This window comes from Nerophis ophidion, linkage group LG05 (genome assembly GCF_033978795.1).
Source record: "Nerophis ophidion isolate RoL-2023_Sa linkage group LG05, RoL_Noph_v1.0, whole genome shotgun sequence".
NCBI lineage: Eukaryota > Metazoa > Chordata > Actinopteri > Syngnathiformes > Syngnathidae > Nerophis > Nerophis ophidion.
The window spans coordinates 58,039,343-58,050,569 of NC_084615.1; the positions used below are offsets into that span (position 1 = coordinate 58,039,343).

The window sequence follows — 11,227 nt, forward strand, 5'->3', positions numbered from 1 at the left end:
CCGGGGACACCAAAGGGTTTTGGTCTAAAAAATATTCAAACGTGTCATTATTCAGTATTATTATTATTATTATTATTACTATTATTCAAGGCTTAAATCTCTAGATCAACATAAGTTGTATGCTCTTTTTGCCAAAGAAAACCATTTTTGGGGGGGGGGGGGGATGCAGTATTTTCACCCAATAAATTTTTTAAGTGGAATATTTTAAATTACATAATTGTAGCTTTAAAAAGGTCAATAGGTCATAAAAACATTGATTTTGATTCATTATTATTTTTTTTAGCAATGGCACTTAAAAAAATCACACTAAAATTATTGGGGATCCAAAACAGTCCTATTCATTAAAGTGTTAAAAATAAATTATATATTTTTTTGTTTACTTTTAACACATTAATCTCAAGATCATCGTCAGATCTATCCGTCAATTTTAACTTTTAATGTTGTTTATGTTTTTTGATTGTTCATTTTAAAACAAAAACTCATGGCAAACACAAAATATGCAGCCTTTTACCACAAAAATATCTCAAAGTGCAAAATTTTATGTGACGTAATTGAAGCCTTGAATAGGTCAATAATTCATAATGACATTGATTTTGATTAATTATTTCTGTTTTAAGAAAGAAACAGCCTGCATGGCAGCTTTGTGTTATAAGAGTCAAAATTGCAACATTTTATTGTTAAATTTCACCTGTTTGCTCCTTTATACCACTGTGTTTTGTATTTTTTTAACCGTATTTTTAGAACGTGCCGTTGGGCCGTTAAAAAATTCCCTGCGGGCCGCACTCTGGACATCCCTGCTCTAAAGGCTTTGTGGCCACATGCGTGGACAGAACTTTTTAGTTCTTATGTCCAAAATTGTGTACAGGTACACTACTGAATTGGGGTCCTATGGACGCTTATGTGGACACTTATACTGCCATCTGGTGGTGTCAGAAGAGTATAACATACAATGCAATTTGAAAAAATAAGTGTAAAAATAAGAATTAGCATTAAGTGCTGGGCTATCATTAACAATTAATGTAACTAAACATGATGTACATGTTTGTGTACTTATGGACTAAGTACATAACATAAAAAGATGATTATTAGTTTTTATTCTAATTAGGGTCCAATAAGCCCAAATAGCAAAGATTACGGCGTGGTGCAGTGGTGGAGTGCCCGTGCAGAACCCGTGGGTCCCTGGTTCAATCCCTACCTAGTACCAACCTCGCCAGTCTGTTGTGTCCTGAGCAAGACACTTCACCCTTGCTCCTGATGGGTGCTGGTTAGCGCCCTGCGTGGCAGCTCCCGCCATCAGTGTGTGAATCTGTGTATATGGGTGAATGTGGTAGTGTCAAAGCGCTTTGAGTACCTTGAAGGTAGAAAAGCGTTATACAAGTACAACCCATTTATCATTTAACAATCTGATCATGCCAAATATGCTATTTACTGTACTGCTAAAATAGCTTTGTAAAATTAGTTAAATGTCTGCCTGTCACCGTTACTCATGATTTCAAGGCAAGGTATCCATTAATAAGTACATAAAAAATATATAATCAAATCCTTAGGCAATTGTGTAATATCAATCCAAGGTGATAAAGTAATATATAAGTACGATATATATATAATATAAGTACAGACAATATCAGTGCTGTCTCTGCGCTGCTAATCCGCCTCTGCTTGGGATGGTTTCCTGCTGGCTCCACTGTGGACGGGACTCTCTTTGCTGTGTTGGATCCACTTTGGATTGGAATCTCACGGTTGTGTTGGATCCACTATGGATTGAACTTTCACAGTATCATGTTAGACCCGCTCGACATCCATTGCTTTCGGTTCCCCTAGAGCAGTGTTTCTCAAATGGGGGTATGTATACCTCTGGGGGTACTGGAAGGTATGCCAAGGGGTATGTGAGATTTATTTAAAAATATTCTAAAAAGAGCAACAATTCAAAAATCCTTTATAAATATATTTATTGAATAATACTTCAGCAAAATATGAATGCAAGTTCATAAAGTGTGAAAAGAAATACAACAATGCAATATTCAGTGTTGACGGCCAGATTGTTTGTAAACATGTTCCATAAATATTGATGTTAAAGATTTTTTCTTTTGTGAAGAAATGTTTAGAATGAAGTTGATGAATCCAGATGGATCTCTATTACAATCCCCAAAGAGGGCACTTTAAGTTGATGATTACTTCTATGTGGAGAAATCTTTATTTAGAATTGAATCACTTGTTTATTTTTCAACAAGTTTTTAGTTATTTTTATGTCTTTTTTTCCAAATAGTTCAAGAAAGACCACTACAAAAAGGAGCACTATTTTGCAGTTATACAATTTAATAAATTAGAAACTGGTGACATAGTGCTGTGTTTTACTTCTTTATCTGTTTTTTTTTTCAACCAAAAATGCTTTGCTCTGATTAGGGGGTACTTGAATTAAAAAAATGTTCACAGGGGGTACATCACTGAAAAAAGGTTGAGAACCACTGCCCTAGAAGGGGAGTTGCCCACATATGCGGTCCTCTCCAAGGTTTCTCATAGTCATCATTGTCACCGACGTCCCACTGGGTTTGAGTTTTCCTTGCCCTTATGTGGGCTCTACCGAGGATGTCGTTGTGGTTTGTGCAGCCTTTTGAGACTCTAGTGATTTAGGGCTATATAAATAATCATTGATTGACTGATTGACTGTCAAATGTTTTTCCAAATCACATATGACATACACATGAATCTCCTATAACAGAAAATATGAAGGGTGTGTGGCGATACTTACCGTTATCCCATCCCATCTTCTTCCGCTTATCCGAGGTCGGGTCGCGGGGGCAACAGCCTAAGCAGGGAAACCCAGACTTCCCTCTCCCCAGCCACTTCGTCTAGCTCTTCCCGGGGGATCCCGAGGCGTTCCCAGGCCAGCCGGGAGACATAGTCTTCCCAACGTGTCCTGGGTCTTCCCCGTGGCCTCCTACCGGTTGGACGTGCCCTAAACACCTCCCTAGGGAGGCGTTCGGGTGGCATCCTGACCAGATGCCCGAACCACCTCATCTGGCTCCTCTCGATGTGAAGGAGCAGCGGCTTTACTTTGAGTCCCTCCCGGATGGCAGAGCTTCTCACCCTATCTCTAAGGGAGAGCCCCGCCACACGGCGGAGGAAACTCATTTCGGCCGCTTGTACCCGTGATCTTATCCTTTCGGTCATGACCCAAAGCTCATGACCATAGGTGAGGATGGGAACGTAGATCGACCGGTAAATTGAGAGCTTTGCCTTCCGGCTCAGCTCCTTCTTCACCACAACGGATCGGTACAACGTCCGCATTACTGAAGACGCCGCACCGATCCGCCTGTCGATCTCACGATCCACTCTTCCCTCACTCGTGAACAACACTCCTAGGTACTTGAACTCCTCCACTTGGGGCAGGGTCTCCTCCCCAACCCGGAAATGGCACTCCACCCTTTTCCGGGCGAGAACCATGGACTCGGACTTGGAGGTGCTGATTCTCATTCCGGTCGCTTCACACTCGGCTGCGAACCGATCCAGCGAGAGCTGAAGATCCCGGTCAGATGAAGCCATCAGGACCACATCATCTGCAAAAAGCAGAGACCTAATCCTGCGGTTACCAAACCGGAACCCCTCAACGCCTTGACTGCGCCTAGAAATACTTACCGTTAGATGGCAGTATTAGCCATCTTGTTGTGGTCCTCAAAACGAAGAAGACCGATGCCGGAAGTGGAGCCAATATGGCGGCGTGTGGAAGTAGTAACGGTGTTATACAGGACCAGACTTCTGACACTGAAACTCCCAAATTATCGGACTTATTTGATCGAGGATGGAAGACATTTGTGGAGATAGACAACACGAATGACCCTCTCGCTTGTAACAGTATTCAAGTGCGAGTTAAACGTGCCATCAACATGTTAGAAGAAACGTCCAGAATGGCGGCTCAGCTGAACTTGTTCAGTCCCAATGAAGAACTGGACGAGGTTGCCACAGCAGACTTGAAGTATCTCCTGTGTCCTGCACTCTTAGGAGCTCTCACCATGAAGCAGACCGGCCGAGACAAACGATTAGAGATAGTGCGAGCGGCCCGCGTTTACTTTATGGATTTTTTGAAGAGATGCAAAGACTATAACGTATCCCAATTTCATCTGCCAGAGTCCGTCAATGAAAGTGCAGCAGAAAACGTCCCCTGTAAAGTAAGTGCACTAAGTATTTAGATTCACATTCACCATATTGCAAACAACCATATTTTACATCGGGAAAATAATCACACGACTCAATTTTTTCCGCTTGTGACAGCATTAATCCAAAAGGCGATTAATTATTTTTATTCCTCAAACTTCTACACACAATTCCCCATTTATGATAACATAAAAAAACGTTTACTAAATGTTTTCAATTCGTTTTAAAAAAGTAGTGCTGGAAATCTTGGACTATAGCAATGTTAATATATGAACATTTCATATCAGTTATTATTAGAACAGTATTGTTGAATGTGCTACATAAGCTTAAATACTTTAATCAAGGCATATAGTATGCGCCTGCCTTGAATTACTGCCGGGTCAAACTTGCTTCCCAAAATAATTGGCGCATGCTTAGTATTACCGCCTGGTCAAACTCGTGACGTCACGAGTGACACTTCCCCTGCCGTCATTTTCAAAATGGAGGAGGCTGATTTCAATACCGGTAATTTGAAATCCCATCAAAGGAAGAAGATTAAGAGCTATTCAGTAGGATTTAAGGTTGAAGCTTACATCACACTCAAATTTTTACTGCATACCTTTGGTAAGTGCCGGAGTGAAAGGAGGTTTTAAAATAATTAGCGCATGCTTACTTTTACCGCATGCCTTTGGTAAGCGCAGGAGCGAGAAGAGGTATTAAATTAATTAGCGCCACGGCAGCAATTCAAGGAAATATGGTACTCAAATTATTATATATATATATATATATATATATATATATATGTATACATACATATATATCAACACTGTTCTCTACTCCAGTGGTTCTCAACCTTTTTTCAGTGATGTACCCCCTGTGAACATTTTTTTTATTCAAGTACCCCCTAATCAGAGCAAAGCATTTTTGGTTGAAAAAAAGAGATAAAGAAGTAAAATACAGCACTGTGTCATCAGTTTCTGATTTATTAAATTGAATAACAGTGCAAAATATTGCTCATTTGTAGTGGTCTTTCTTTTTTATTTGGGAAAAAAAGATATAAAAATAACTAAAATCCTGTTGAAAAATCAGTGGTTCAATCATAAATAAAGATTTCTCCACATAGAAGTAATCATCAACTTAAAGTGCCCTCTTTGGGGATTGTAATAGAGATCCATCTGGATTCATGAACTTAATTCTAAACATTTTTTCACAAAAAAAGAAATCTTTAACATCAATAGTTATGTAACATGTCCATAAAAAATCTAGCTGTCTACACTGACTATTGGATTGTTGCATTTCTTTTCACAGTTTATGAACTTACATTCATATTTTGTTGAAGTATTATTCAAAAAATATATTTTTAAAGGATTTTGAACTGTTGTTATTTTTAGAATATTTGTAAAAAATCTTACGTACCCCTTGGCATACCTTCAAGTACCCCCAGGGGTACGCGTACCCCCATTTGAGAACCACTGCTCTACTTGACAAAATAAGCATTTCATATTGTTCTGGGTTGAGCCATATCAATATTTGATTGTTTAAATCTGTATCTTTTTCTGTTTTCAATTTGGAAAGGTTTTAGAATGGTTCTCACCCCTAATTTCCACTGAATGCATAACGGCTGCTTAACAAAACCAATACAGAACAACCCAGCCATCCACAGTCCGGCAATCCCCACCACCTCTCTGTTTCGGCTTCGTCGTGAAGCAAAATAGTGCTGACTTTTATGAGATCTTGCGAATCTCTGTCTAATCAGAAGATAAGAAGAGTGGTCGTAAAACAAATCACAAACAGTTTATTCTGTCCTTCCAGAGAAGCAGAAGCAAATAAAGTCAGTCCTGCCCACAATTAAGAAAAAAGAATAAAGGTTATCAAAAAAAAATCCTGTTTTATTTCAACTATTTTCCCTATTATATGCATGCAGGCTAGAAAGTCTGTTTTATTTACTTACTCAAACGAAGGAATTAATCGATTCCTAAAAATATTTGATAGCTCCAAACTTAATTTAAAATAAAAAAATAATCACAATTATCCTTTTGGCTGTGATCCTGAAGCCATATTCACAAGGCGTTTTTCTAAAGTTGACAGTGTACTGTAAAAAAGCAGCTGTTATTAACAACAATATTACTTCTTTTCCCAGCCTATGCCCACTACATCAAACTTGGCAGCCATGGCTGCACAAAGACAAGCTAAAATTCAGCGGTATAGTGAGAAGAAAGAGCTGGAAGCCAGACTGGCTGATGTGCAGAAAGCTGTGGAAAGTGGACACGCCGACGACGAAACCAGCCGCGATTTTTACTTGCTGAATGTCCGCAAATGGGTGATCGCCTGTCTGGATGAAATACAAAGCATAGACCAGGAGATAGAAATTCTGAAAAATATGGATGGTCAGCATGGTGTTACACCGTCTGCTGGACCAAGCAGACCCCCCATGAAGAATTTCATCCTCACCAAGGACGCCATGCAGGTGAGACTGCAGGAACACTTCTTGTTAGCGTACATGACACTTGCGGTGAACATTTTTCACTGGACAAATTTTTGATACAATGTAGCGTAGTCAGTGTACAGCTTGTATAACAGTGTACGTTTACTGTCGCCTCAAAATGAGTCAACACTGGAGTTGCACAACACAGACAATATACAATATACATATGGCCGACAATAGTGCTTTTAATACTATTGTTATGTATGTGTAAATGCATGTTGATGACGCATTCTAGTGGTGTCACGCAAATTTGACCGCGACAAGTAAACAAGCGGTTCATCCTCAACGTAATGTAGCAATTTTGCTCGCGGCTAAAGTCCCTACCCAATCGGCCGGGCTCTATTATTGACACGGATATTTGGTATTTTGACGTATATTAGTATCTCTTTTCTTTAGCAGTATTGGCTTTTTATTTTGATTTAACTTTATTTACAACTAAAACAGAAATACATCACCACATACAATATGACAACAGTCATTTTCCCTTTTTCTAATGCAATGCTAGTTGCCTACAGTACGTCTCCTCTGCATACCTGTCAAAACTTCCCAATTTTGCCAGGAAATCCAATTTTTTTTAAACTTCTTTCCTGACATCTCTTGGCCCAGTTTTGTTTGTTTTCATTCCTACAGTGATCAAGTCGCTCGACAAGCCTCTGTCCACTAAAAATTAAAGGAGCGCTGCGATTTTCATGTTTCATGATTCAGTCAAAAAACAATGCGGCAGAGATGGATGGACATGAAGACGACAGAAAAGATATCGCTGCCAAAAATCCAAAGTTTGTGCAAATATCTTGACAAATAGAATACTTACATATGTAAAAAAGAGCAGGCAGCAGCTCACACATTGTCATAGATTCTGTAACATCGAGAGAAATTATGTCAGCTGGCTTAAAAAATGTTTCAAATATATGTTACTATGTATTAACTCCATGAATCGATATAAGATTTTAGAGCATTTTCTATATGACAAGTTAATGTGATATTTTTGTAAATTTTCCCAAAAGATTTCCCACATTTTAAATGCTAATGTTGTTGCTCCTCCACTCGCATAATTAGACACGTATAAGGTCTTTGTGAAACCCCCTGATATTTTTGGGTTGGCTAATCAAATGGCATCTAGTGTACAATTAATATTCCTGTTTAAACAGTAAATGTGCTGTTTCGCATCGTAAACGTAGACAATACAATAATTTGAAATGATTACTTACTTGTGTTGTGACGTCTACTTGAGGACGAGTTGCTTTCGATGGGTATTTTGTTCCTGGAAAATAGTTGAAATATTTGCGTTTTTGTGGCCATGCTCAGTAGCAGCTGGCTGCGGAAATCGACAGAACACCACCACCATATTTGACATTGAAGATGGTGTGTGCAGAGTGATATGCAGTGTTTGTTCTGCACCACACAAAGGGTCTGATTTACTAAGATCCAAACACCACACGGTAATAATGCAAATGTTTTATATACATTTGAAAAACAAATGATACTATTGATCGTAACATATTTTTTCTTATATTTATGAAATCATCTTTATTGGCCAAGTATGTTTAACACTGTGGTGGGCTGTCAGGGCCAGTAAGGCCTTCTCTGTTGGTCTAACATAATCAGAAATCAGGTTTATAATTAAAGATAAAAGTATTTTTTTTATTGACTTTCCCTAAATATCTAATAGTATTCATATTCTCTTCATGTCATATTATGCTCTTTCTAGTGTTGTTGTTTTTAGGTTATTGAGTTTTTAATCCAATCAGAATTCAGCTATTTTATTATGCCATGTTGTACGAAATCTGCCCGAAGCCTTCAGAATCAACAACGCTAGCGTCTGTGCACTGTAAGTGAACGGGCACATACAGTTGACATACAGTTGTGACCGCCAATCAGATTACGAGTTGTTGTCAGTAAGGGCCTGCTAGCTGGCCTATGGCAGATATGTATTTTGATGTTATGAGCTAGGTAACATAAGAACTCCATTACCCAGCATACCACAGCAGTGAAAAGCATGCGCAATAGCCGTGTTTAGCTATGCCGACAGCCGGATGTTTTTGATAAGCACACTTTAAGGACTCAGCCATTATGGCTCGTCTGCACATTTTATGATTGGGACAAGACAACACATATGTTTGCAAGGCCATTTTCAAGAAGGATATTTAAAGAGAAACTACATCTTGTGAGACGATGTCAGCCAACCCCGAAAGCTCAAATGGGTTCTACAGATTGTGAGTTCAGATATTTTATTTATTTATTTTTTCACATTTAATGTTTTTTTTTGCAATCAAAATTTTACCACATAAGATATGTTTTAATTGCTGATGCAAGTTTGTTGATTTTTAAATGCGACAGAAAATAACCCGTTATGTACACTGTTGGTGGTGATTCAAGGCTCAGTAGTGTGTAAATATGTTTCTGTATAGTATTTCTCCAGAATTGTAGTGGGGTGACATAAATTATGGTGATATTTCCAAATGGAGGTTCAAAGACGCACACGGGCGTAAGACGTTATTGTCGGTAGTAATGTCAAAAGAATGAGGGTAGTTTACACAGGCTCAAACAAGAAAGGCCTTAATTAATGTCTAATAGATAGATAGATAGTACTTTATTGATTCCTTCAGGAGAGTTCCTTCAGGAAAATTAAAATTCCAGCAGTAGTGTACAGAGTTGAGATCAATTTAAAGTAAAAAGTAAATAATGGGGGTTTAAAAGGAAACAAAATAGAGAAATATTACAAAAAGAATAAAAACAATGGGAATAACAATATAACAGTAAAATAAGAATATAACAAGACAAAGTAGGCAGTAGTGACCATGTTATGAAAACGTATTGCACTGTTAATGTTTTGCATCCCCTGTCATCCTAATACCCCCCGTCCCCCGTCCCAGAGAGGAGTTGTACAGTCTAATGGCGTGTGGGACAAAAGAGTTCTTGAGTCTATTAGTCCTGCACTTGGGATGAAGCAGTCTAGCACTGAACAGGCTCCTCTGGCTACTGATAACGCTATGCAGAGGGTGACTGGCATCATCCAGGATGCTCACTAGTTTGTCCACAGTCCTCTTCTCTGCCACCGTCACCAGTGAGTCCAGTTTCATTCCGATTGTAGAACCGGCCCGCCTGATCAGTTTCTCAAGTCTGGAGCTGTCCTTCTTAGATGTACTGCCCCCCCAGCGCACTACCATGTAGAACAGAACACTGGCAACCACAGACTGGTAGTACACCCAGTCTGTGGATAAATATGTTCCTCTTCAACTTTATCTCTTTACTATTGCTGGGTATCAACTCCGAACAGGTGCGCGACCAGCTGTATCGCTCCCGACAGGCGATTTGGAGGCACATGTTTTTTGTTTTTGTTTTTTTGTAAAATAAAGCAGAGCGCAACATTTTTGTGATTTCTGAGATATTTTTAAACATTTTTATGGTCAATAGTACAGAAATTATAGACTATATAGTATATCAATTGATATGTATAACTTACATTTGTGTGTGTGTACATATATTTATGTTGCCATGATACACATTAATAAGGGTTACAGTCGTGTATAATGGTGTGTATATGTGACTTGTGTGTGATTGACAGGCCCAAGTGTTTGGCGCAGGTTATCCCAGTCTTCCCACCATGACGGTGGATGACTGGTACGAGCAGCATAGCAAACATGGAGTTCTACCTGATCAAGGTGTTCCTAGGAGGCTCGCTGCAGAAGAAGATGCTCACTCGAGAGAGGAAGAGGAAGAAGAGCAAAAGGATGATAAAGAAAGTGTGATGAAAGCCAGGAAGTGGGACGACTGGAAGGATGATCATCGCAGAGGTTATGGAAATCGTCACAATATGGGCTAAAAGTCAGCAAAACGTGATTGGTTGGTCAATAATAACTATAACAACAGCCATTTAGGAATCATGAAGTCCTAAACCTCAAATGACAACAAAAATAGGAACTTTTCATCCATCAGACTTTATTGTAATTGATGTGTACCAGTCATTGATCCAATGTACTGCATATACTGTATGTATGTTTCTTGAGTATTCTTAACTGTGTGTTCTATACTTTGAACAATTAAAGCTACGGCAGATTAAATTAAGAAAATAACACACCTCTATTATTATTGCAATTTGATATTTGATGGCAAGTTATTTTATTAAGTTCTGCACCATGTAATAAGTGACACATTTAGTTTAAAATAGAATGAATGAAAATGACTATGTATTCAATATAAAAAAATTAAATTTACTCCAGCGCCCCCCGCAACCCCAAAAGGGAATAAGCGGTAGAAAATGGATGGATGGATGGATACTTCATATATTTAACATATTGAATACAAAGTGCATTAAATACTTAATATATAATAAATTTAAATAATATATTTTGAAATACAACAGGAGACAAGTTCCAATCTAGTCTGCTGTCTTTTAGTTTATGTTGGCAGAAGAACATGAACAGTTATATTCGGATAATGGATAGATTTAAACCATTTAGATGTGTATGCTGCCTAATGATGTATTTGTTAAGATATAAGTCATCACCATGGAAGGAGGCTGTCACTTTTCAAACAGGTAAACTATGCATCCAAATATTTCATAATAATTGGACAGTTTGTCCAAGGAGAGTCAATATATTTTAAAAAGTG

The 11,227-nt window shown here is 38.4% G+C and overlaps 1 protein-coding gene across 1 annotated transcript; it reads left to right on the forward strand.

The window, feature by feature from the left end:
* The first annotated feature begins 3,668 nt into the window (after positions 1 to 3,668).
* Positions 3,669 to 10,691, forward strand: igbp1 (immunoglobulin (CD79A) binding protein 1). Its single transcript, XM_061901610.1, has 3 exons — positions 3,669 to 4,166; positions 6,272 to 6,598; positions 10,182 to 10,691. Exons 1-3 carry the CDS (start codon positions 3,711 to 3,713, stop codon positions 10,437 to 10,439), a joined length of 1,041 nt encoding a protein of 346 aa, XP_061757594.1. The 5' UTR covers positions 3,669 to 3,710; the 3' UTR covers positions 10,440 to 10,691.
* The last annotated feature ends 536 nt before the right edge of the window (positions 10,692 to 11,227 follow it).